Here is a 26,289-nt window from a genome sequence, read left to right as displayed (position 1 = left end):
GAACACAGGGACCAGCTCTGCCTTTGTGCACAGAGTGAAAATCATGGCAGGGAAAGGGCAGCGGGGTGTGCCGAGCACCCCGAGCACCCAGACCTGCCCAGCCTGGTGGGCACCCAGGGTCTCGCTCCGGGGTGTCACTGTGGCCCTGGGGCACACTGAGGAATGAGTCCCATTTTTGGGGCAACATCAGGAGTCCCAGACATCTGCAGAGACAGGACACACGCATTCCAAATCGTGTTTTTTTCATTATAAAGAGGTGGGAGGTCACAAGCACTGTAGTTAACTTTATTGATCATTACTGAAAAGGAGTTAGTAGAGGTTAAGTGCCAAGAGGCAGCTGTTCCTTCAGGCCCTGTCACAGACCCAAAACGCTGTTCAGCCTCTTGGTGGGCTCTCTCGAGGGCCTGGGTGCAGCTTGTTTTCAACAAGAACACGTTTTGTTTGTACTGTGCGTGCATTCAGCCCTTCTCCCTAACAGCAGCTTCTCAGGAGAAGTCAGCACAGAAGCTGAAATGCAGCTCAGTTCCTTCCATCCAGGGTAAGATCTCAACGCCTGAACCCTTCTAGGACTGGAGTGTTAAAGCACAGATAACAGCAGAGCAGATTAGGTTAAATTACAAATTGTTTTTGATACAAAAACATAAAATATCCCCTATTAGCATCAAGAAGGCATCCAAGTTTTAATACTCTCATTATAAAATTGTACCAGCATTTTTACTGAAAACAATATAGATCTTGTATATATTTAGTTTTGGTTCTGTTCTCGACAAGCAGTTGTGTGGCTGAGACCAAACCCCAACTGCCATTCGATGAACCTCAGTACAAATCACATGCATCACAAATACATAAATAAATCTAAATGACCCAGTATCAAAAATACATCCTATGCAAGAACCTCAGGTATACTAAAAATCCCAGAACAGTTTGTGTGGGAAGGGACCTTAAAAGAGCTCCAACCCCACCTGCCACAGGCAGGGACACCTTCCACTAGAATCAGCCTGCTCGTGAAAATTCAGACTTAATACATCTGGTCTCCCTGAAAGCAAAGGTGGCTACTAAAATGTGGCAAAAGCAGTAGACAGGAGCAGAAACAATACTGCAGAATTCTTGTCTGACTTATTGCTAAATGTAGATTACATGAAGGGTAATCTGCTTTTTCCTAATCCTTGAAAGGTCAAATTGTATATGGAATTCTGAACAGAGAGTAAAGAAAAAAGCACTTCTTATAAAAATAGCATCCATTTAAGTTAGATAAATCCTTATAAATACAAGAAAGAAAACAGTTACTCTATAAAACATTAATTGAGAGCATATGTTCCTGAAGCACCAGCATCAAATCCCCAGGTTAAAGACTTCAGTGAAGTGTTTACCCTCAGACCCACAGCAGCTCCGGCCTCTCAGCCTCCCGTGGAAAGGAAACAGTTTCGGGCCAGCCCCGCTCCAGTGTCAGCCAAGCAGGGGGAAGCACCTGCAGAGATCACTCGAACCCCAGCAACTTTAGTAACGCTCATGTGAGGGTAAGAGGCAAGACCCTGCCACTTGGAGTTACACCACACCTACCCAGTGCTACAACTGCGTGAGGAGTAACACAACCTGCACTCCCCTGCACCTGTATTAAGTGTAAACTTTCAGAACTTCATGACACAAACTGCAACTGTTTTGTGGCAGAGGAACCAGAGAGGATCTGAGGGGCTTTAAAAAAACAGTTTGAAAAGCTATTAAAACATAACAGGTTTAGAAACTTTAACATTTTTAGTGTTTGTAGCATTACAACTTTGGTGTTCAGACCTAGCAAATCAGTATATGCATGTAATCAGCCTCATCAAAACAGGTGCTCTATAATGAAAAACACTAATTCCATTTTCAGTGGCAGAGCTGCAGGATCTGACATTCCACCGTGAATCACAGGAATCAGAGCACTGTCCAAGTCATTCAGGTAGTTCTGTGGAAGAAGGTGCCCTCCAGATCCTGCTAAATATTCGACCTGTGAGGGAAACAAATTGACATTAATTAACACTTTTTGTATTAAGAAGACTGCAAAAAGTGCTGTATCACAGAATATTTCAGCTACCATGAAGTGAGAAATTAATGACTAAGGCAGCTTCTTCCCCAAATGTCATTCTCAGCCTGGATCTTGGGTAGGGAGAAACTCCCAAAATATTCATGGAGAGATCCAAGGTGCTTACAAGGTACAAGGTACTTACACATTTCTACAACGTGTGCAATAAAAGTGGAAAGCTTACCATGTCTGAGTCAATGGAAACTCTGAGTCCTATCTTATTCATCCCGTTATTTTTCAAGGTTTTAAGGTGAGGGCAGAGAGCAGTGCTGCAGGCAATGGCAATCTCTTTTGCAAACTGGTGGGCACCAGCACCGGATAGTTCATGATCCTTTACAAAATAGTAAACCTGAGACCAGAGAAAGGGAAGGGCAGTCAGCAGCCTGGCACATCCCAAAGCTAGGAAAAAAGAGTAGTTCAGGTCCACATAACACCAAACAGGGCAAGCTTTGATGTTTGTCTGCTGGCAAAGCACCCAAGTATTTCATCCACACAATCAAAATCCTTCAGGAACCATGGGAATGCCTGCATGAAGCATTTACAGAGCTGTCACTGCTAACAGACTTCAGTCTTTTTCAGAGGAGAAAAATGACAAGTGTGTAAACTCACCAAGGAGCTGCAGAGATCATTCTGCCTGGCAGGATGACTACACATAACCTCAGCTCATTTTAATAGTACCAGTACCATCACATTACCACTTAGATATTCAACAAGTAATAAAAAAGGCTCAAGAACTATGAAAGTCACTAACTTCAGTGCACTTCATAACTTTTCCCTCTCTTTTAAAGTCTTCGTATTGTGGTGCTTTTTCACTCTGAGTTCCTTCCATTGATTTTCCATCAATTGGGCTTAAAATTCTGTGGAAAACAATAGTATGATTAGTAATTTAACAACATTTATAGTTTAGATACAGTAATTCTATTAAATAATACTTACCCATCCTTCAAGGCTATTTAAACATCTTTACAACAAAATACAATGCAGGACTTGCACTACGAAAATGCAGATGGTACAAAAAGAAATATCCTAAACAGGGAACTAATAGCAGTAATAGAAACCTAATCTTGCAGGTTTAGGACTCTAAGACTAGGTTTAAGACACTATAAACCGTCTTTGGCATCAAGCACTTTCTGTCAAAACAATACTTTAGAATAATTTCCAGAAATTAAAGGCAGATATTTCAACATTGGGAGCAAGAATCCTCTCAGATGTCTGGCTGTGGTTGTACATTTACCCTTGGTTTGTTTTCTCTTCATTTTCTACCCAGCAAATATCGACATATTCTTTCACGTCCTCTGCATCCATTTTTCCACAGGTTATTTTGAAGTCCTTCTTGTCTCTTAATGCCTGACGTAGGCTTTCCATTGTTTCTCGTGTTATTTGCACCATTAGTCCATCTAGAAGAAAACCAGTTAAAATTCCACATTATCCCCAGGAAAAGCAGCACAGCTTTTTATAGAATCTTGGCCTAAATTCTACTGAGACCAACCATCTCCTACAGCTAATTAATAAAGGCAAAAAATGCACAAAAGTACTCCATCCCCCACCTACAGCACTACATGTTACATGAAAGAGGAAGAAAATCTTTTCTGTCTACAGAACTCGAACTAAAAGATCATTTTAAAGTTAATTTTGGGAATTTCTTTTGCGTATATATGCCAGTATATGTATTTCAGCAATATGGCAATGAAAGTAGTTCCATAAAGGAAAGACCTGCAGTGATAAAAGAGTTTAAATTTGAATGTTTTAAAGCAAGTAGGTGAACTACCATGTATTTTTATGCCGCATTTGTTTGCAATACGTTTCATACAAAATTTAAAAACCTGAAAAGAAATGTTTAGCTTACTGAGGCATAAAGACCTTACACTAGACTGCTGCTATTTTTTTTTCTTTTTTTAAGCCTTTGAAGAAGAGAACAGAACAAAATTCTTACCTTCAACTATACTGGATTTAGCTAAGAATCCTGAAGATGTTTTTAAGGCTCCATTAAAAACCACAAAACTTGCACCTGTAACTAGAAAAAGTAGAAAGGAAATAAGCACCACTTTGTGCTCCAGTCAGTCTTAGCTGACATTAAACTTGCACTCCTCTTAAAACACAACTTAACGTAACAGAGATGCATTTCCTGTGCAGCCTAACACTGAACTTCCATTTCTGCTGTGGAAATGTGATTTTTCTCCCCCAGACCTCTTACCTTTCCTGGGCTGTCCCGTGGCACTGATGGCCTGTGTGTGATAAAGGCCCTGCTTGTTCTGCACACACACCAGGTGAGAATCTGCTTCAGTATTGAAACTTGCTCCAATGCTAATTACATGTTCATTAGAGGAATTGATCACCTTCATCACCTGCCAACACAGAATTTGTCATCACACTGAGAAATCTCACTTAAGAGGGGTTTGCTTGTTGTTTGTTTGGGTTTTTAATTTTTTTTTAAAATTATTAAGCAAAACATCATCATCATCATGAAATCTGTAAGAGAGAATGTTTGAAAACATATGCTGAGAGATGTTGAAGAAACTGCTGATCTTTCAGTACTTAACAGCTATCCTAAATCTCAACTGCTCATTATGCACCTTCCAGCATATCACAGAAGGAAGTGAGTGCTCAGGTAATTGCATGCCCTTCCCATTACACATTTAGGTCAGTATAAAGTTCAGAGAGGGTTTATTCAAAGAGCTGATGGGAGAGGTGTGACTGGTATTATATAAAAAATGAAGACTAAAGCAGCTTGGATTAAAAAGCTAAGATGGGTGTACTCACCTCATTATACTTCCTTAGAGGTATTTTAATACAGCTTCTACCCATTTCCACATGCACAAACAGGTTCTCTATGGTATGCAAAGTATACTGGTAATTTCTAAGGTCCTATAACAGACAAAGTATTTATGTTAGCAGACAATTAAGTATTGTTTTCTTACCTTTTCCTTACCTTCATCACTTAGATAAAGGTACTCTAAATACATCACTAGGACTTCTAAAAAAAGAGTAATATTCAGAGTGGCTGAAGACCTAGGGATCCCTTTTTGCCCACCAGGTTAATATATTCACCTCAGTGAATATATTAACAAATCCACAGCACTGACAAATTCGCTCTATTAACCAACGGGTTATTTACTCTACGCTTACTTCATGCCCATTAGAATCCCAGTGTTTTAGGGAAAGAAAAGACTTCAACACTCTCCCCCTCTGATAGAAAAGTGAAGCGTGGAAGCCACCATCTAGATGAGTTTTTTTCCAGGCTCACAGCCTGTCTCCTACAGCTCTAACTTGCTGATTTACAGATCAAACACTGCACCGTTCCTTAGCCCTTTCTGTGACAGAAGTAATCACCCATCACCTCACCCACTTCTGTAAAATTCTGTTTATTTCCAGAACAACAACATTAGGTATGAAACGGTCTCATTTGCTTTTACTACTTCAGCTGGAAAAAAAGTATAAAGAGGCTCTTTTCACCAGCTGAGCCAGACAATCAGAGCCTTCCTCCATCAGCACAGCTGCTGCAAGAAGGGAATTTACAAAACCATCTCGATGCACTAAGGTTTCCATGGGACTGGCATCCAGCACTGAGGACGTAAACCTCAGCCCCTTGTGTGGGGCCAGGCTCTGCAGGATCTCTAACTGAGCATTTGCATCACAGGTGCCAGGGCACCTCCAAGAGAACATTCTGCAGTCAGGCAGTGACTGAAACTCCTGCAAGGAGCACATGTTGCCCCTGCCTGCTTCAGGCTGACACAGCAGTGACACACCAAGTAACCCTAATCCACCTGGAAAGAAACTGCACAGAAACCCCATTCAGCAGCAGGCTGCCCAGAGTCTGAGGGCGCAGTAACACACTAGCACAGGACAATGAGGCTGGCAGTTGGCTCGTGGATTACACTGTGACTCCTACAGGAAAACTGCTCCTGGATGGGGCACCTCCTCCAGCTGGCTCCTTACGCAGTGACCTGCACACCTCTGCTGGCAAAAAGGAAAAGGGGGGCACAGACTGCAGTTTCATCTCAGCTGTGATGGTCTTGAGACCCAGGAGAGGAAATGAGACCTGCTCTGCTTTCCACAGCCTTGCTCTGAACCTTGGATGGAAAGGGCTGGAAGTTCTATACAAGTATCAGAAGAGGAAGGTTACTGGTACACAGGCTTACTGCAATCTGAAATCAAATGTCTTGGTTAACCAAGGGAAAGTTTCCACAGGGAATGGCATGAATTCCAGACTTGAGTTAAGATCTTGGCAAAAAGTCCTTCACAAAAGACAGTCAGGCTGAATAACTGTGGCAAGGTTAAGTTCGTCTGACAAAGTAACTACTACAGCAATTAGTCCACAGCATCTGCCCATCAAGCGTTTCTTCACATTTAAAATTGTCAGATTTAAATACCAGAATTCCTGCACCACAATTATGCTCGGAAGACACCTGAACAGTAACTACCAGCATCAGTGCAAATGCCAACATCTCCCTCACTCATTAAAAGTCTTTTTTCACTACCAGAATTAGAGCACAACCACACAAGGTGAAACAAACAGCTTTTTTAACTCCCTCACCAGTTTTAAGTCAAGTTTGACGAACAAAAACATTAGCTGTGCTTTCAAGATTCAGAATTTGTTTGGAGGATATTTTATGTAATTTTGATTACAACAGGAAGGGAAGATAATAAAGCATCTACTCACAACAAGCAGATTCATAATCGTGTGTCCAATGTCTCCAAAGAGTGGCTTCCGGTGCCTGACACTTACCACAGGAGCTGGATAGGCTAGGAAGAAAAGAAGATCATGTTCACCTATCTGCTACTCTAAAACTTGCTATTCCAAGTAGTTTTATAATTTTTTCAGCTATAACCTGTCTCTAAATCTCAATATCTGACCAGCCAAAGGAAGCTCTCTAATTCTCATGGTTATATCTGACAAAACTGGTTAAAAACCACAAAACATAGCAAATGGTTTGGTAAGAGAAATAACAACAACAAAGCACCTGCCACCCTTGTCACTGCACAGACAGGATCTGGCTGGTAAAGTTCCACCAGGGGCTCCAAAAATCCATGAGCAGGTGACAGGTACATGTTGATGGACTTGAAGCTTATACAATGGTGGGCTGCAACCTTTTTACATGCCTAGATGTTTCCAATGTATTAATAAGCTATCCTTATAAGTAATCAATACCTTTATTTGGTTTATGAAGCAGTAATATTTTCCGAATATACTTAAATAATTTAATTGAAATAACCATTTTATCGGAGTTGTAAACTGGGCTTGTGATCATCCCTTCAAACCTTTCTCCTACAACTAAAAAAAAAATCTTTATATTTTACTGTCAGTTTTGGTTTCTTAGCTTTCTCATCAGCTAAGAGAAAAAAAATCAAAGTAGTATAGCAGGACAATGAACATTCCCAGGTGGCTCTGCATGTTGGGATCATACAAGTGTAATATAAAATACTGCAGAGATGATTTTGAAAGAGCTTTCTTGTCTAAAAACTACTTGTACTTTCCAAAGGGGACTTTACATTTATACAGCTACTGAAGCCATTAAAACTTACTCCCATATTCTGCTCCCAGTCTCAGCATCAAACGGATTGGAAACACTTTTGCCCAGGGTATTTCTAGCTTATGGATAAGAATGCCACAAAGAAAAGGATTTTCTGGTAGAATCTGGTCATCAAGTTTCTGAAAAGTTGGTGAAACAAACAGGAATCCTCCGTGCTCTTTGCTGCTGAGAAAGTTTTCTGTAAAAGTAATGTTTTCCATATTTTTTATGAACCTTCCTGTAGAAAGAGGAATGGAGAGTGTTTACAGATCTGGGTCACTCACACTTCAGTGCCAAGAGAGCTGCTCTAAGCTCTGACAGACTTGCAAGCCCACCATTTATCTCACATCTTCCTGAAATCTGTCAGCCACCTAAAACCACTGAGTAAGAGCCCTTTGCTGCATCATAAATGACCCTAATTATTAAACTAAGTTTCTCCATACAAGTGCCAAAAGTCCTAAACACATCAATTGATGAGTTTTGATCAACAGACCTAAAATATTTACATTTATGAGCACTGTACTTCTACAAATGAAGTGCCAGGTGTCCCAAAAACCACAGACTCAAGGGCTCATACTCAGAATCTCCACTGCAATATGACTAAACAACAAAAAAACCCTGCAAACAGGATGTTTACAGAAGTATATGAAACAAATATCATGTCTTCTGTTTCTGTTATTTAGAACTCTAGTCTAACACTACAAGCTCTTTCAACAGAATCATTAGACAAATAATTCAAGAAAAATTACCTATTAACTTTAGGTTTTAAAGATCAGCAAGATTATATTACACAAGAAAAAGTTAGACATTAAAATGACACACCTTTCATTGCATCTTTATAGATGTCAAGAAATAATTTGAATATTTCACTAGGGAAAACATCTTCATCTGGCAAACGCTGCAACAGAATGACAATTTCTGCCTGACCCAAACCATGCAGTCCATTTGTTGAGAAGCACCAGCACTTTTCTGAGGAATCTTTGAAAAGATAAGATACCACAGTAATGCTGTTTTGCAGACAGAAGAAAAAAAAGGCTTGATTTAATGGAAAATAAAATGTGCAATACTTACATGTTATTAGCTTCACATTGACAAGCAAGTTTGCATTTAGAATAAAAGTCAATGGATTAGGACCTCCTTCCTCAAGCAGCAAGGTGACCTTTTGGTGAAATGGATGCTTCTCCACCAGAAGATCTACATAAATTAACACATGATTTGGTTCAATCCAATGACCCAAACCAAGAATCAGTTCACTGTATGACACAGTTATCCCATCCTCCTACCCTGGTAGTTATTCCCAAGATTTGAATAGCTACAGATCAACCAGGCTAACCCTAAGAGTCAAGGAATATATAGGACTGAAGCAGCAAGGGTCAAACCAGGTCAAACCAGGGCTACTGTTCCTTTGGAAATCCCTGACTGAATGTGTGCTGACTCTTCATCCATACCCTGATTCTGTCAGGTACTTCTCCTGAGCACAGCCACCACCACAATGCTATTAACTGCATGCAATTAAATGCAATTAGTTCTTCTCTTAACATACTGGTCTTGTTAAAAATGCACAGCCATTACCCAACAATCCAGGATGCAACAAATAAATTACATGAGAATTATGTTGAAATACAAATTGCACGCCCTTGAGTATGTATTTACAAATCTGGAGTAGGGTAAGGTGTCCCTGACCATGGCAGGGGCTGGAACTGGATGAGCTTTTATGTCCCTTTCAACCCAAACGATTCTAGGATTCTGCGAGTGAATATTAACAATCTTCTCAAAACGTTACCAGATTTTACCTTTCCCTTTTTCAGGCAGTGCAAGCAGAAGGGGCGGCAGCTGATCACCATCAGGAAGCAGGCTGATGTCCCGTGGCACCCAGTTTTCCACCCCACAGAGGGCTCTGTAACTTGAAGCAGTGACAGGCACACCCCGTGTGCTCTGCTCCACTGGGCTGGGACTGCTCTTCTCAGCTGCTGCAGGGGAACACTCTCCACTTCCTACAGTGACAGATCTGGAACCAGGTGCCACCTCACTCTGCCCTGGAGTGGCCTGCTGTGCATCATCTGAAGGAACAGAAGGATGTAATTCCTCCAGTCTTGTAATCTTTTCTATTTCTTCCTTCAGGTTTTGATTTACATCACTTATCAAGTCGTCTTCCTCTGGGTTTGCAGCCTGTGAAGAAGAAATAAGAAAAAAAAGTCTATACTGTCTCATAATCAGCTGAACTTTCATTAGTAGCATTCTAGAAGCAAAAGAGAAAAACATCTATCACAAAAGTTGAGAATACATTTCCTCCTAATAAGAAAGCCAGCAAATCTCTGTTCTTTTTTGTGTTTAGGAGTTACACGGGTGAAGATGCATAGTTAATTTATTTGTTTGGTAACACAAGCTGGATCAGTAGTTGAGCACTGCAAACACATTTCTACACTATTTCTACTATTCTACTAATAGCTGAAGGTAGCTTTGCTCAGCCTGATTCATTTCCAGTCGGGAGTCAAATCCATGCTGCTCCCCCAGCAGGGCAGGAATAAGAAGCCATGAACAAAGGCACGTTGGGATGTCAGCTGCCATAAAACAATAAAATAAAAAAAACCAACCCCCCAAGACCCCTCCAACAAAAACATTATCTTTCTTTAGACTTGCATCCTATGTCCAGAGGGAAGACTTTGTCCACACAACAAGAGAAAACCTGACAACTTTATGCTTGCCCTGTAGCAGCTCCCCTGGTGTCCCATCAGCTTCCAGCAAATACTTCATTTAACAAATATGCTGCCACAAAATTAAAAAAAAAAAAGCCACCAGCCCCAAAGGGAAGACTCCACAAACACACAGCCAAAAATATGGCTAAATTGGTTAATAACAGACTTCTTCCCGGAATCTGCCTGCTGGTGTTTCATATCAGCTGGCATTTTTGCCCTTCCCAGCACCTTGTGGCAGCACTTTCAGGATTTTGTGTTGCCTCTGCTTCAGAGATGCACTGTGCTGGTTTTGTCTGAGCTTCTGAGACTGCACAGAGCTATCAACTAATTGTCTTCCACTCGCTTTGTCCATGCTGCTTTTAGTTTGAGGCACTGCTTATCTTCTGCAAGTGCAAATATCCTACTCTTTCCCCAAAATGAGAGACAGGCTGTATCTTTTGATTGCTCAACTCTTTTTGATTTGATTACTACAGTTCTTCATGAGTAAAAGCTGGTTTTAATGCTATACACCTGATAAGTATTCAGATCCTCTATATACAAATAATAATGATCTGGTTTTTTAGCTTTAACAATTTATTTTAAAAACTCTTGAGTGCTGTAAGAATCATAGAATTTATGTTATTACTTAAGACAGTGCTTCAGTGCTATGTTTTATCTTAAAAAGGCTTCACCTGAGGAACCTCTCTTAAGTCTTTCCACAGCAAACTTATGCCTCTTCTTTGGACTTTTCTTTTGAAGTGCAGTTCATTCAAAAGAACGCATGTGACTCATGATAAAAAAACAATGTCCCTCTCAGTTCAATATTAGTTCACGCTAGAAGCAATACACAGATTTTGTTGCACCCTATAATGTGGTAGTGCAGGGCACTCAGCAACTGGGTTACTCTAATCCATCAGGGAAACTACAGCAGGCCACTGGAAGTAAAAACAACCACCCACCAAGTTGTACTGTAAGCACGGTGCTAATGACAGGCTTAAGAACTGTGGCCGAGGTCACCTTCACAGAAGTGCCTTATCAAACACTGTGTACAAAACAAAACTGCTTTGGCACATTTTCAGCCACACCAGTTCTGAAGTTCACCTCAAACCAGATAAGGTTTTCCTTTGAAAGCTTTGCTTGGTTTTGCTCAAATTGAAAATTACTACAATTGTTTCCCATCCAAGGACTTCACAGCCCCTGCCAAAACCACTCAGATACCGACTCAGCTTCCAAAGGCCGTGGACCAGAAGGCGTGGTGTGTAAGGGGCCCCATCAGTGGCCAGGCAGGGTCTCCCACAGGTAATTCAGCTGAACCATCCCAGCTCCTACCGTGGGCATCTCCAGCAGCTCCGGGGTCACTGGGCTGGAGTCCTGAGACCTCTTTGCTCCTGACGACAGCTTTGCTGTGTCTGCCACCTCACCGTTGGGCAAAATACCATCTGCAAACCAAACCCTCTTCTGCTCCCTGGGGCACAGCCCTGCGACAGGGGAGAACAACAGGTCCGTGTTATCACACTGCTCCCGTATGGGAAAGGGACAGAAACGAAGCCCCTTGTCCCCAGCAAACGGACAGACAATCTGTTCACGAAGCACAGGCACAGGGTGGCAGAGCCAGTCTCCAATCAGGCAAAGACAAGCAGCAAAATCTCTCATTTGCACAGGAAGCTGCTCTGCTACAGTTAAAACTATAAATTCACATTACAGAAGGCTGGTTCCTCAATCTTCCCTCTGCAGTGACGTAAGGATGAAATGTGTATCACAACCGAAAGATGAAATACACTCCAAAAAAAAGTTGATTTATCACTTTGTTTAAAAATGTGTTTTTAAAATGTGTTTTCAATTCAAATTACAGAAGGCTACTTCCTCATTCTCTCTGTAGTGATACAAGAATGAAATGTGCATCGCAACTGAAAGATAAAATACACTCTAGAAAAAGTCGATTTATCACTTTGTTTAAAAATGTGTTTTCTTTGTAGAAGGTCAGATGTTGACTAAAAGTGGAACAAACACACTAGTTAGCCACTAATCATTTGTATTTACACAGAGAATGAACCTTTGATCCTCCCTTGTACATCTCCCTGAACTGCTACTTTCTGTTTTTACTCTGAGACTGGCAGTCCAACACAAGCCAGAGATCTCCCAAGACATGTAAAAATTATAAAATGAACAGCTCCACAAAAAGATTTACAATATAAACAGAGAGGACAATGAAAAAAGTAACATCCACATTTCACAAATGGAGATTTAGGACCAGCTTGGGCCTGGCACCAAAAGTGGGAAGTGAAAGTGTTTCCATGCAGAGTGTTCCTGTTTCAGACACAAAACACCAGCTATAGATCCCAGCTGTGATAAGCAGCTCTTTCCAAAGAGACTCTCAAAGTGTTAGACATATGCTGCATTTAGCCTCTGTACCTTCAGGACCAGGCTGTTTCAGGGCTGAGATAGGCAGCAGGGCAGATGGTGAAGGAGAGCTGGCACCACCAGGTACCTGGGGCTCCTCCACAGGTGCAGCAGCAGAAGAATGCTCAGAGGAGACACTGGAATTGGGGACAGCACCAGTTGGACTCATCATCCTTTCAAATGCCTGTGCTAAAATAATGTGGTTAGTTATTAAGATCTCACAATTGATTAAATTTCATTTGCAGAACAGTACTGTGGGCGTGGGTTTTTTTTTTTGGCAGAGGCAATGCAGAGTGTATGATCTAGCAATGAAAAATAAACACTCAAACTGTTGTATGGAAGAAAATTTAGATCTGTTTTCTACCTGCATAATTGGCTCATTTCTCGTGAGATAAAGAGACCTCCCCTTGTCCTCCTGGCAGCACTGCAGTGACTACATCACTGTGACCCCTGACCCTCGGGGCAAACATCTGTCAGGCTGAACTCCACTCAGGTGGCCTATTAAAAATCTGACATGTTTTCAACTTGTTATTTACATACTCATCAACAGGACCTCAATTGTTTCTCCTGATGTTTTCATAAGCGTCCATGGTTAGCCTGCAGTTAAGAAAAGGTTACCTGATGAGTCATTTACTGCAGCCCTGGAAAGTGACTTGTAAAAACACCAGGACAGGAAGGAAGGTAAAGGGGGCAAACAACGTGTGAGAACAGGCAGGGATGTGGCCTTTAAACAGCAGAGGGCTACTGTGGAGGGAGGATAACTTCTGCTGGATTCCTGTCACAGATGACTCAACAGGATAAAGTGCATTCTTCTATTACTTCCGATTTAGTCCTAGAAAGTTAAAAACTCTCTTTTTATTTTTTAATAGAAAAACAACCAACTCGAGACTCAAAGTTCAACATAAGAACTGGAATCCAACTAAGAGATACAATTATTATCTTTATCCCTCCATCTCAGAAATAGGAAAATCTATACCGATTAAAGTAATGAAGCTCCCCAAAAAGAACAAAGGTAAAAAGATATTTCTATTATTACTGCAACTATTAAAAAAAACCTCTTTACCTTTATTAATATCATCATAACAGCCAGTGCAGACTCTTGCTTCCTTCTCCATGTATTGCAGTTTGCATTTTCGCTTGCAACAGCTACCACAGAAAACCTGAATCAGAAAGGGATTGCATTAAATATTATAGACATATAGCACAGCGAATAGGAAACTCCTCCAAAAAAATACACTTGCTTCATTCTAAACCACCTGCAGCCTTGTATTCACACCTGCATCTCAAACCCTGACAAAGAAATCCTCAGAAAAAAAAAAAAAAACAACAAAAAAAACAAAGAACAAAACCCACAATAAACACACAGCAGAAAACAGCAACATGGAGGACCCAACTGAAATTGTATTAGAATTCTTATTTGGAGTGGTGGAAAGAATTTCAGGCTGCACCATCTATCCCAAATTCACTCCTGCTTTTGATGCAAACTTTTGTAAGCACTTTACATTAACCACCAGTGCTTGGGCCAAGGACTGAGGCGCAGAGCTGGGATTTGCTGTGGTGCTTTAGGACCAGCTGTGCAGCACCCTGAGCTCTCCCCAAGCTGCTCCCAGGCTGCCTCTCCCTGCCGGGCACGGCAGAGCTCTGTGCTGCTGGGGCAGGCTGGCTCACTGCTGAGGCTCTCAGTGCCTCTCCTGCTCCCTTCAGCAAGAACAAGCAGTGCTGCCTGCATGGGACAAGCTCCCTTCACACAATTATTCCCAGAGAACGGTGCTTTGGAAGAACGGAATATGCTCTTCTATTCCAACAGGGTACACATCCTGTCTATTTTTAAGCAGAAGCAGGGGGAAAAGTGTGTCTCATTAGCCTGGACAACTTCTACACAATCTCATTCAAAGAATTATGCCTTTAGAATAGCTCGTGTTTTGCAAGAGTTGCCATAAATATCTGGAGCTTTTGTCATTTTCCCCTTATGTTCTCCTAAGGATGATCTGCAAGTTTTTAGTGAATCACACCATTCTTAGGTATATGCAGAGACTGGAGCATTTACAAAACGTCTTTTGAAACCCCTAAAGGTTTTCTCTACTCCTAATTGCTTCCAATCCAGAAAAACAAAGTGGATCAAGGGACAAGGGGGAGGAAATCCCAAACAGCAGTGACACAGAAAAAAAGAAAGTTATTACAATTAACTCCTCTAAGCAGGAAAAGCAGTGATTGATCAGTGAAATATGAGCCAAAATAAGGAACTATTCCAGCTGCACGTGGATTAGTGCCACAGGTAATCTACCTCAGCAGGAAACAGGCATGCTCAGTACATATATTAAGAATGGAACTGATGAGAACTAATTGCTAATCAGTTATAATCCACTTCAGGGCTTCACATGGCAAGCAGCACAATCCCCTGAAGGAGCATTCTCCTCATACCCCTGGTGACACTGGCACCTGAGGGGATTGCAGGAGATTAACCCTAATGCACCTAAAAGGTGAAGGCAAACTGAAGGACAGGAGAAGGGGAGTGAACAGCAGGCTGTGGAGCAAACAAGTGGATCCTGGTTAAACTAGGGAAGAAGAAGGGTACCACAGCAAGAGACAAACACCTGGACAATGGAACTGCAAAGCTTTGTGAGGCTGCAGGTGGGAGAGAAAACAGGGACACTAACTGCTCACTTCCCTCCAGCACAGACACCAGAGCCCACAGGTGCTGCCATTTTCATTGATAAAAAGAAGAAAGATCATGGGAATCCATAAAATTGTCTTCTATGACAGTCCACAGAGGACAACTGTGGATTCCTACCAGTTTTCTCTTACTTCCCAAGTGGCTGAAAACACAGCAAACAACAGCTTCACAAGGAATGCCTTATTTGGCACTTTGGAAGACAAAAAAAAGTTGCTATTAAAAAGATAAGAAGTCTTACGAGGCAGAAGGTTAGGCTGGACATTCAGAAAAGCCGTAATTGCACAGCACCCCCTTATCTGTAAGGTTTAGACAACCCATGCTGCCTTCACTCACTCTCCTAATAAAGAGATTTTGTGATGCTCCCACGAATTACACTGCTGCTCTGCCAAGAGCCCCTCAGCTGACACACTCACAGCTGTCACCAGGACTGTGCAGTGAAGGGACTCCCCTCCTCATCTCCAGACAAGGTGTGAGAACTTCACTGTGAATGTGAAACAGGAACTTGAAGTCTGTCACTCTTGTGACTGAAATGGAACCCACTCTGAAGGACTATGTTTTAAACCATCACAAAATCTCACCAGCATATTCTGGCACTAAGTTCAACGGCTTCCAGGTTGGCACAAGGAATTCTTCATTTCCTGGACACTCCAATTCACACCGACAATTTAGTTCACACTGGCTACAGCTGAGTAAATGAGCAACATGTTTTGAATACACAGCGCTAGAAGAGGGGTGGAAAGAAAAGCTATCATGCCTTTCCAGGTGGTGCTTCACACTGGGGATGCAAAAATTTAGTACTGACACTAGTCTTTGCTCTGTGTCCTCATCCTTAAAGCTTACAGAGCAACACTGAATAGTGAGGTCCCTGGCATTGCCAGCATTTCCATGTATGCACTACTACAAGCCACAGCAGACCACAAGGGAATTCTGAACTGAGTATCAGCTTTGGCATCACTCTCTGTGGAAGACCTCAGGCTGAAAAGAAGTTCTGCAATTACTCATTCTGTTGGTGAATCACATACTTTTCCCCTGAGATGAGTTCCTTAGAAAATGGTACATCTAAACACACCGGAAGAGAGATTTAGACCACAAATCCTTTTGCACTGGTACTGCTGCAAAATTGGTACTGCTTCTGAAAGAACTCAATCCCTTCAGGTTCATGGGCAGGGCTTTACAGTTATAATCACTAGCAAAACCACTGGACTTTCATCATCACCACCTCGATTTTTTAAAACATAAATACTTGATCTGAAAGCTCAATAACGGGCTGATCCAGTATGATAAGCATGAAGTAGTCCATCATCTCATCTCCCCTACTCTATGCAAAACACATCACCCAGGGAATGGCAGGGAAGAACACACTTAAATATTTCCCTTTAATCACAATTTTCATAAAAAAGGTTATACGTTTCTTAATTAACATCAGTCTTTCCCAACAGTCTTTAGGTTCCTAAGGAGGGAAAATAAAAACTGGTCCTTGTTAAATAAGGTACTTTGAGCCTGGAGAACTTCTGTCAGTATTCTTTCTCTTCTCTATCTGGGTTCTGCCCAAATCAGGATCCCCGTTTCCTGTCAGCAGCACGGGACCCTCGGCAGTAACTCACCTTGCCACAGGCTCGGCAGTGGTGTCGTCTCTTTGTGAAGGTGAACTTGGCCTGGCAGTTCATGCAGTTGGGTGCCTCTGAGTCCGGGACCCACAGGGGCTGTTTCCACGACAGAGCTGGAGGAGTTCTACGTGATTCGGCATTTTCAGACGTTTGATTTCCTCCAGCTTCAGAACTGCTTGCCTCAGGGCCAGAATTATTACCAACGTTTGCACTGGTGCCTGAGAGGGGAGCTTCTGCAGGAACTGAACCACATTCCTGGTTTTCTCTTTCAGGCTCCTTTACTCCGTTCAGTTGTTTCTGACCAGCAGCTCCTTGGGAAAGGTCAAGCAACTGCTTTGGTCTGGCACCTTTAACACAAACATCAGGAGCCAGAGCTCCACTGCCACTCTCAGTCACGCCCTGACTGTGAGACGTGCTGACTTCTGCTGCAGTTTCCACTTCATTGTCAGGAACAGATGCTTTAGGGTTACTGTTAATGCTCGCTATCTCCTCCAGTTTTGTTTGCATAAGTTCTTCATTGACCTCCGTGAAATCCAGGTTGCTCAGATCTGTTAAATCCCCTCCATCTGCATCAGCTTCCACCAAGTTACCATCACTGTCTGATGACTTCAACACACTGGACTGCAGACTTTGTCCATACAAGAAATCATCAAGCTCAGCATCGCTTATTAGAATATCACTTTTAATAACATTCTCCTCAGCAGTAAAGTCACCCATAAAAGAGCTCATGCTCTCATCATAAAAACTGTCTACAGCAACACCATATGGCTCAGCTCCAAGGTCCAGAAAAGCAGAAGCCAAAGCTTTGATTTGCTGAGAATCACCATCACCAGTTACATTCTCAGTACTGCACTTCTCTCCATCCTCACTTTTTTCTGCAATACTTTCACTGATTTCAGCTAAATCTTCCTGCTCGTGCCAGCCAGTATTTTCACAGGATTCCCTGCTAGGGAGATGGGTTTTAAACTCTCCAGCATGAACAGTTACAGTATCACTAATAATCTCCGCCACTGCATTCTGAGGTAGAGGGTTAACCTTTTCTTCTGTTACTAATGAACCACACATGGACACAGGAAGGGAAAGACAAGACAGAGATGTCTGGACATCCTCAGCTGACATACACAGACTGGAAACACTGCTTACTATCTCACTGCTATTAAGTTCTTCACTATCAACATTCTCTTCTGTGCCCTTCTTTTCCAATTCTACTTCAGTTGCTATCTGACACGAAGAGCCTGGTAAGACACAATTTCCAGGTGATGTTGCATTGCTGTTGTGCAAGAGATGCCTCTTTGGCAGTTCCGAAGGCGTGGAATCAGCATCACTCCCATTGCTCGGGTCTACCTTTCCTACGGCATTTCCTCCACACACTTCTGTGCTGGCTGCAGAGCATGCACTGTCATCTTGTGGTTCAAAAGGCAGTTTTTCACAGGCTTTCTCATCTTTGGGACTGTGTACATTCAAACTCTGTGATGCTACAGTGGCACATTCAGCATCCAGGGCAGCAGTTTGTCCAGGGTGGTCGAGTACTTCACTGCAGGTCACAGGTTCTGTGCTGTGTTGATCATCACACGTGTCCAGGACTGTTCCTGCAGCGTAACTCTCTGATTTTAAAGCTAAATCATTACTTTGCTCGGTTATAAGATGCCCTGAATCTTGTAACACTGAGTCCCCATCACCGTGGTTCGTGCTGGCAGCCCCAGTGCAGCCAGGTGATGCCACACAAGCAGGAACAGGGACATAAGACACGCCACAGCCGGGGGGCCCTTGGCTGCACTGGAGGTCATCTGGCTGCAGCTTCTGAGTCACTGCGTGGATTAAATTCCCTGTGTCACTGACAAGATCACACACAGGTATGCTACACCTCCCCACCTTCAAAGCCTGAGTTTCACCGAGGGAACCACTGTCCACAGTGGACAAAAGGTCAGGTCCAGCAACACCCTTCTCTCTGGGTGGTGAGTAACCGAGCACGTTGCCTGTTCCTGCAGGGGCACAGAGAGAGCTCTGCTCTGGGGCAGGACATCTGGCAGGATCCTGTGGCAGCCCTGGTGTGGGGTGTGCATGCTCCAAGCAATCCAGGACTGAAGAAAGCTTTGAGTCATATGGATTTTGAGGTGTTCTGAAGCACTCACATTCATCTATTTTAAGCAAGAAGAGATCAAAAGCAAAGTTTATAAGACTCCTCTCTTCCACAGTGTACTCCCTCTCAACCCCATCTATTCATCAATACAAGCTTTTACTTAGCAGATGCTACTTTCAAACACCATGGTAACAGTCATTTGACCATGTACTTCCACGAAAAGGCAGTGCACAAACCAACCTGTATTCTGCTCAAATTCATCAAGCAGTTTGTCCAAGTCACAGACTGCAGCTTTAAAGTAACTGTCCATTCTAGTCACAGTTCGAGTGAAGCTTTAGCCTTCTTAAACCTACAGAGAAAAACACAGCATTTAATTCAAAGCATTTTTTGTTTACAAAGCCCAAGGGCTCGTATTAGACAGCAGCTCATATGAGGTTGTTTTTTTTATTAATACTTTGTTCTCCCTCTTGTAAACAAACCCTGAGCACAAACAGGGCTGCAGCCTCTAAGTATTCTGGATATGCTCAGTGCACTCAGCACTATGAACAACAAACCTCCAAATTCACTTCAAATTGAAAAATTAAGGCTACTTATCAATAAAAAAATGCATCTGAAAGCACCTGCTATAGCATTACAATGTCAGCAAGTTTAAAACCAGAAGGAATATTAGGATCTTCTAGTCTGACCCCATAAACATTTTAAGCCACACAGTTCACAGGCAAAAAACCAAAATAGGTCATTATTACCTTTCAACACACCTGGACTGTGTAAATAATTACAAAAAATTAAAATCCAACATGGTAATTCAGCTCATCATTTCTGTTCTACTCAGAACACATAAACAACTATCATTCTGAGACCCCAAGAACATAAAACTCTTATTATAGACTTACCAGCTCATCAGAAAGCTATGTATTGATCAATCACATTCCCCACTGCAAAACACCCCGGTTTATTTGTTTAATGAACCTTTCCAGCCACTCAATTTTATGCCTTTTTGGTCACTCAGAATTGCTTTCCAACTGCACGTCTTTTTTAATGGCTGAACAGCCATACAGTGGAACTGCATATCAAAAATCAATATTTACAGTTCCTTTGAGCAAACTGGAGGGACTGAGATCCATTTAGTCTAATGTCTGTGAACTACACCTGCAGAGAGCTGTTTAGTTTTCCTTCTGCTTTTATCTGTGCATTCAACCTCTGCACTGGCTGACTGCACACCCTACCCCAATCCAATTGGTGTTGTGACCACCTAGTAATGTCCAGTCATTCTCCTAAAATACTTAAATCCTCTCAGGCCACCCTGCAGGCACAGATCTAGATTCTGTGCCTTACTTCCCCCCGTAAGCTCTAAGGTTTCCCCTCAGTGAATAGCCCAGGAGGTTTAACCTGTATTAATATGTAACTGCTCAGCACATGTGATGCAATAATTTACCACGTTCATAGGCACGGGACAAGAGCACTTCAAGGCAACGTGCAGCTCAAACAGAGGCTTGCAAAAGCGTAAGAAAGGTGAAGCAAACAGGCAGCAAGGCAGTACTTTGTGCCCACATGCAGGCCAAAAATGAACACCCGGAATGTGTTTCGATATGCACTAGGCAGTGAGAGCCCAGGCTGCTCTCCAACACAGGTCTGGAGAGCTGGAAGAGCAGCAAGCACAGGCTCAGTGCCCCTTCTCCTCACCCGCCTCAACACAGCTCTTCCCTGAAACAATCACGACCTCCCGGCAAGGGGGATGTAACAACATGAACTGGAAGTTATTCCAATTAAGAACCTTACACGATTAACAGCTTTTGGTGATTCACTGGGAGACATCAAAGTGCAGATCCCGTCCCTAAAGCACGTATCTGTGGACAGTCAATAGCCAGATAGACCACATAAACAAGAAATATTGAAGGGTTACAAGAAAACGGGCCATCAAAAGATGTGTAATGCTGATTTGTGTTCTCTGTAGGTATTTATTATACAACCTCACCCCGTATCACAGATATCAATAACAGATGCTAAGAACCAAAAACCTTCCCTATTTAAAAAAAAATAAATAGAGGAGAAGCAAGCAATTACTTCATCTACCTTTGTCTTTAATTAGAAAGGTCTCGAGAATATTAATTGTGTTGCACTCTTGAGAGACACACAACACATTCTGATTTAAGCATGAGGGCTTAGACTACAACACTATTATTAGACTATAGTGCTAATTAGAAGGGTGCATTGATGCTGTACAGCACTGGTCCACTAAACTCTCAAAAAAAGGAAGAACTCAACGAAAAGAACTAAAACCATATGCCAATATTTACATTTATTTAATACAGATTAACTCACTTCTACAGAGAGCTCAGAAAACTATCATACCTCAGTCTACCAACCCAGAAATGCTGCTTTGTTCAGTTAAATCTAGTTTTTAAATAAAATGGTTATCTGACTTGGTAAAGTATTTTGAATAACTAACCTAACCTTGAAAAACTAGCATATGTTATTCCTAATTTCACTACTCTTCCCTCAAATTTTTCATGTTTTCATTTTTTCTACAACAGGCCTACAAACAAAAACCTGAAACCCACAACAAAATCAAAACCCCCAAAACAGAGCAGACCAGCAGTAACCCCTTGTCCCCCTTGCACCTCTCTGTCCTGATTCCATACCTGCATCACCAAAGAATTGTAAGAGCCTTCTCCTGTTTCAAATCCTCTTCCAGCAAAAGGAACAAGTTTTATTTTCTGCTGCCTAGATTTGCCCCCAGCCTGTCCCAATGTTTACATTAATGGATTAGAAGCCATGAAAAAGCTCTGGTGACACGTTTTTATTAAATGGCTGCTTGCTTCCCCCAGTGAAGGGCCTGGAGGAGCCACGTGCTTCAGCAAACTGCATTTGTTATGAGCATATTCTTTTAAAACTTACACTCGTCACAAAAGATTTACGCTATATTCTAACTATCAGAAACCAGGAGCACCACCACTGCATACGTTTTTTAGGTAGTCACAACTGTTTTCTGAATGTGTTTTTTAGAGCTCTGCATGCAGTCACTAGACACTCTCTAAACTGGTTCACAGATTAGTATTTTTTAAAAATAAACTTAATGCTTATAACTTTATCTGAGACAGTAAGTCCCTCATAGCGCAAGGAGACATATAACTTAAGGCTTTCACCAGCTCCATTTTATAGACTTAAAAAAAAATTTTTAAATTATATTTAAATCATTGTCTCTTAAATATGCTCTCAGATACAGATAGATTACATATTTATGTAGGAGGAGACTTGAAGCTAAAATAGCAGTCCATCTCAAAAAGGGGAAAGTAATAATCAAAGCACAAACGGTACTACAAAAAAGCACACACGGGACATGTCACTTCTGCAGACAAACCTTCGTTGTGTCCCTAAGCAGGCTCACCTTGGATCCCCAGCAGATGGCCTGACAGCTCCCCACACAGAGCTGGGGGGCAGAGGCAATATTTCTACCACATTAAACTGTTAATAGTTAACTGTGGAGCACAGACCCCCGAGATCTCGCTGACTGCACTGCCCGCAAGCGTGGCAGGGCGTTTAGAAACCCTTCACAGGCCTCAACGCTTCTTTTATGTCCTTCGTAAATTACTTAGCCCTCCTAACCTAACAGGCACATATTCCAGAGTTCAGAACCAACATTCCCCTGGGGATTTCTCAACACCCTCTTATTTAAAGGAGAAAGATAACGCAAGGCTGTTGGGGTACTGAGTGGCCAACTTAACACCACGGATTTTTTCCAAGTGGGGTTTTTACCCAGATACTCTGCAAACGGAGGCAGCTAGCAGCTTTCAGTGGTGATAACTTGCAAAACAGAACGGATTATTAATTATTAACAACTGACCAATTCAAGGCTTGATGCCAAGCTACCTCCTGATGTGGAAGAAGCCCTGAAAACCGCTCTCTGTAGTGGTCACACGCACCTGCAGTTTGCTGCAGCTAATCCCTACCTCGGAGGCCAGGCCTGTTTTTACACAAAACATGCTAAAACAGCCCAGCCTGGGGTTTAGGGCCAAAGGAACACACCAGCAGGGGCACACGGGTCTCCCCTCCAGAGAGATGACCACTAAGTAAGAATTAAGGAGCCACTTTAATTCTCACCACCACAACTGCAGTCTTTTTGCTCGCTGCTCAGTTACCTTGTTTCAGCTCCATCACCGAATGTAATCATTATATTTAGCCCCAGCAGAAAGTTGCACTAAGGATTGTAAGAGGATTGAATGGCTTTTTCCACCTCACCACCCCAGCAACTACCACAAGCAGAACAAAACCTCCAATTTAAACACAACCACTAAGCACTAATTCACTGTGAAATGCTGATGAGTACAGTGTGCCCCCTCTCCCACACTAAGGGTGATGCCATCATGACTTTTGCCTTTTCTTTTTACATACTTCTCATAAATTCTCAGTGCCCTTAACATAAATACTTGTAATTCCTTAAGCCTAATATCTTAACATAATCCTGGTGTTCTACTGAGCCAAAAGACCAAGCATCCTAAAAGCCTCACAGTTTGGAGCCAGAAAACATTACACTACCTTGAGAAACCAAGACCCCCTCTAAAAACACATCCTGTAAACTAAGATTAGACCCACCTCGGAAAAAAATACTTTAAAATAAAAAAAAAATCACACTATTCATCTAAATGTCTCATTGAAACATCTTTGTTAAATATACTAATTTACAAAATCTATAAAATTGCATACACCATCTACCGCATGTATGCATCTTGGCACATTCCACCTTGACAAATTGCTATACCCTAAAAATCCTTACTGAATACCAAAATAAAACCCCTTTTATCCCTTACCCTTATGTATAACTTTAATTCTAAGACGACAGAAAAGGCATCAAGGGTTCTGAAGGAATTAATTACCAGCTTTTTCCTCCTCAGGATCTCCAATGCCCGAACACCACACACAGGCCTGAGGCCCTACAGACAAAAAGTTTAAGGGAGCAGCTGCCCACAGAGCTCATCAGCAATCAACCTGATGGAGAAGTTCAAAACAACTGAAGAAATACTGTGAGAAAAATTTAAATAAAACCAAAAATTATTCCTGCTGAGCAGAAGAACCATTTGTCCAAACCAAAAGCTGAAGTGGCTGCTGCCACAGCAAGTTTAGGAGCTGAATCACAGGGTGAAGAGAAAAGCTGCAGAAGTTTTCAGACAAATAAGGACACAGCACAGCAAATTGTCTTGTGTGGAGAGTGCCATTCTGTTAGGTAAACACAGACTCTTCAGAAGGACAGAACTCCAGCAGCAGAGTGATGACACTGCCACCCTCACAACTCCACCCCACATCACCTTCAGCCTCTGAGGATTTCTGTTCATTCGTCCACCCATAGAACCCTGCTCCTCAGAGCTGAGAACAGCATTGCTCACACCACCTAGACAATCACAGAATCCCAAAGTATAGGATGAGAATGGAGCTCTGGAGCTCAGCCAGCCCATGCCCCTGCCCAGGCAGGCTCCCCTGCAGCAGTGGCACAGGAACGTGTCCAGCTGGGCTGCCATGGCTCCACACAGGGACACTCCAGGCCCTCCCTGGGCAGCTGTTCCAGGGCTCTGCCCCTCCGTGCACACAAGTTCTTCCTCCTGCTGGGCTGCACTGCCTGCCCTTTCTCTGATGGCCATTGCTGCTCCTGCTGCCACTGGCAGCACTGAGCAGAGCCCGGCCCCATCCTCTGGCAGCCCTGGAGATGTTTGGATGGATGGATGGGATCCCTCTCCCCTTCCCTCCTCCAGCCCAGCCCAGCTCCTCCAGCTCTGTGCCCAGCACAGAGATGCTGCAGAGCCCAGCCATCTCTGTGGCCTCCCCTGCATCCTGCCCAGCACATTCTTCTCTTTCTGCCGTGAAGCCCAGAACTGGACACAGCAAACTGGAGCCAGAAAACTGCCCAGCTGTGACGCCCAGCAGTGTAGGGCACACCAGTGGCACCAGCAGCCAGCCCCAACGGGGAGGGACCGGCCCACACACACTGAGTGCCCCGTGCCACCACCGCCTCCACCAGCACTGGTTACCTAGTGACAGAAAATGGGTCTGGAGAATGGCCTGGCAGATCTCTCCTCAGCAGAAGCCACTGCTCCCTCAGCGTCCCATTTCCTCAGATTTGCGTTATTAATGACCGAGGTTCGGTCAGAGCACTGACAGAGCACTGGATCCTCTGCCCTACTCCCCAGAAGGTGTCAGTGACCAGTCTTCTACCATTACTGCTCCTATTTAAACACAAAATGTTTTACACTCTGCTAACGCCTGTAAAGTGTACAGTGTAAGATTGTCCATTACACTCTATATACCATATATGTATTCTATATAACCTATAACCTCAAATCTTGTACTTTATATACCGTATATCTTTTCCATATACCCTACATTATACTCTTTGTATATATACTATACTCTATATACCGTATATAAAGACAAACGGAACAGCAGTAAGCAATAATACCACTAACACCCCCAAGCCTACGGGGGCAAATAACCCACCCCGGTAGCCTCAGCCAGAGGTCAGACACCCGCAGCCGCGTCGCCCCGACCTCACCCGGCCGGTTCGGGGCCGTCTCGGGGCCGTCTCCCCTCAGGGCCCGCCCCGGCCCCGCCGGCGGCTCCGGGCGGCGGCCTCGACCCTCCGCTGCGCGCAGCGCGCCTGCGCGGCCACACCCGCGCGTGACGTCACCGCGACCTCTCCCATCTCCACCCTGCGCGTGCGCTTCCCGCCACGGCCGGCGTGGGGCGCAGCCGGGGGAAGGGGTGGGGCCACGCGTCTGACGGACAGAGCGAGGGGGTGTGGCATGAGGGAGTGGGCGGAGTCATGTTTGTGATTGACAGCGCGAGAGGGCGGAGCCGTACACGGGACTGACACCGGGAGGGGCGGGCCCTGTGCGAGGGGGCGGAGCCTCTCGTACAAGACACATACCCCGGCTTTGTCCCGCGCCCCTCCGGCAGGGGGCGCCCCTCCCTTCCGGGTCTCGTGATGTCACACCCTCAGACGCTGCAGTGACGTCACTGCCGCCCCATCAGCACCCCTCAGGCCTTGCTCCCTGTTCCGGTGACATCACACCCCCACAGTAACGTCACTTCCGCGCCATCAGCCCACCTCAGGCCTTGCCTGTTCCGGTGACATCACACCCTCACAGTGACGTCACTCTCCCCATCACTGGACACCGTGGGCTCAGGGCAGGCCTGGGCAGCCAGCAGACCCTTCCCTGGCTGAACTGGCCAACGCCGCCCCTCACACGCCGGGGTCCCGCGCTGTGACATCAGCCCACAGTGACGCCATCACAG

The 26,289-nt window shown here is 43.5% G+C and overlaps 1 protein-coding gene across 2 annotated transcripts; it reads right to left on the bottom strand.

Annotated features, from left to right (window-relative positions):
* Nucleotides 1-264: 264 nt before the first annotated feature.
* On the bottom strand, nt 265-25,628 carry ZFYVE16 (zinc finger FYVE-type containing 16). 2 transcript variants are annotated; one of them, XM_014889952.2, is made up of 18 exons: nt 25,492-25,628; nt 19,246-19,354; nt 16,923-19,063; nt 13,708-13,804; nt 12,657-12,833; nt 11,574-11,722; nt 9,363-9,738; nt 8,641-8,763; nt 8,392-8,547; nt 7,583-7,807; nt 6,720-6,802; nt 4,820-4,924; nt 4,254-4,404; nt 3,993-4,073; nt 3,294-3,456; nt 2,811-2,916; nt 2,244-2,408; nt 265-1,984 (listed from the first exon to the last, which is right to left on the bottom strand). In XM_014889952.2, exons 2-18 carry the CDS (start codon nt 19,313-19,315, stop codon nt 1,823-1,825), a joined length of 4,530 nt encoding a protein of 1,509 aa, XP_014745438.2. In that variant the 5' UTR covers nt 19,316-19,354; nt 25,492-25,628; the 3' UTR covers nt 265-1,822. The 2 variants fall into 2 exon arrangements, with proteins under 2 accessions (XP_014745438.2, XP_088013520.1); XM_088157394.1 differs by lacking the exon at nt 25,492-25,628 and adding an exon at nt 20,785-24,736.
* Nucleotides 25,629-26,289: the final 661 nt, after the last annotated feature.

The sequence above is a fragment of the Sturnus vulgaris genome, chromosome Z (assembly GCF_052056855.1).
Source record: "Sturnus vulgaris isolate bStuVul1 chromosome Z, bStuVul1.hap1, whole genome shotgun sequence".
Classification (NCBI taxonomy): domain Eukaryota; kingdom Metazoa; phylum Chordata; class Aves; order Passeriformes; family Sturnidae; genus Sturnus; species Sturnus vulgaris.
The sequence above is the reverse complement of the archived record's forward strand: the minus strand, read 5'-3'. Positions and strand labels throughout refer to the sequence as shown.

Excerpts from the sequence above, each read along its gene's own strand:
- ZFYVE16 (XM_014889952.2), bottom strand. The coding sequence starts at position 19,315 with ATGGACAGTTACTTTAAAGCTGCAGTCTGTGACTTGGACAAACTGCTT. Across the intron at positions 19,064-19,245 it reads TGAATTTGAGCAGAATACAG|ATGAATGTGAGTGCTTCAGA; the intron begins GTTGGTTTGTGC and ends TGCTTAAAATAG. Across the intron at positions 4,074-4,253 it reads CACGGGACAGCCCAGGAAAG|TTACAGGTGCAAGTTTTGTG; the intron begins GTAAGAGGTCTG and ends TACTTTTTCTAG.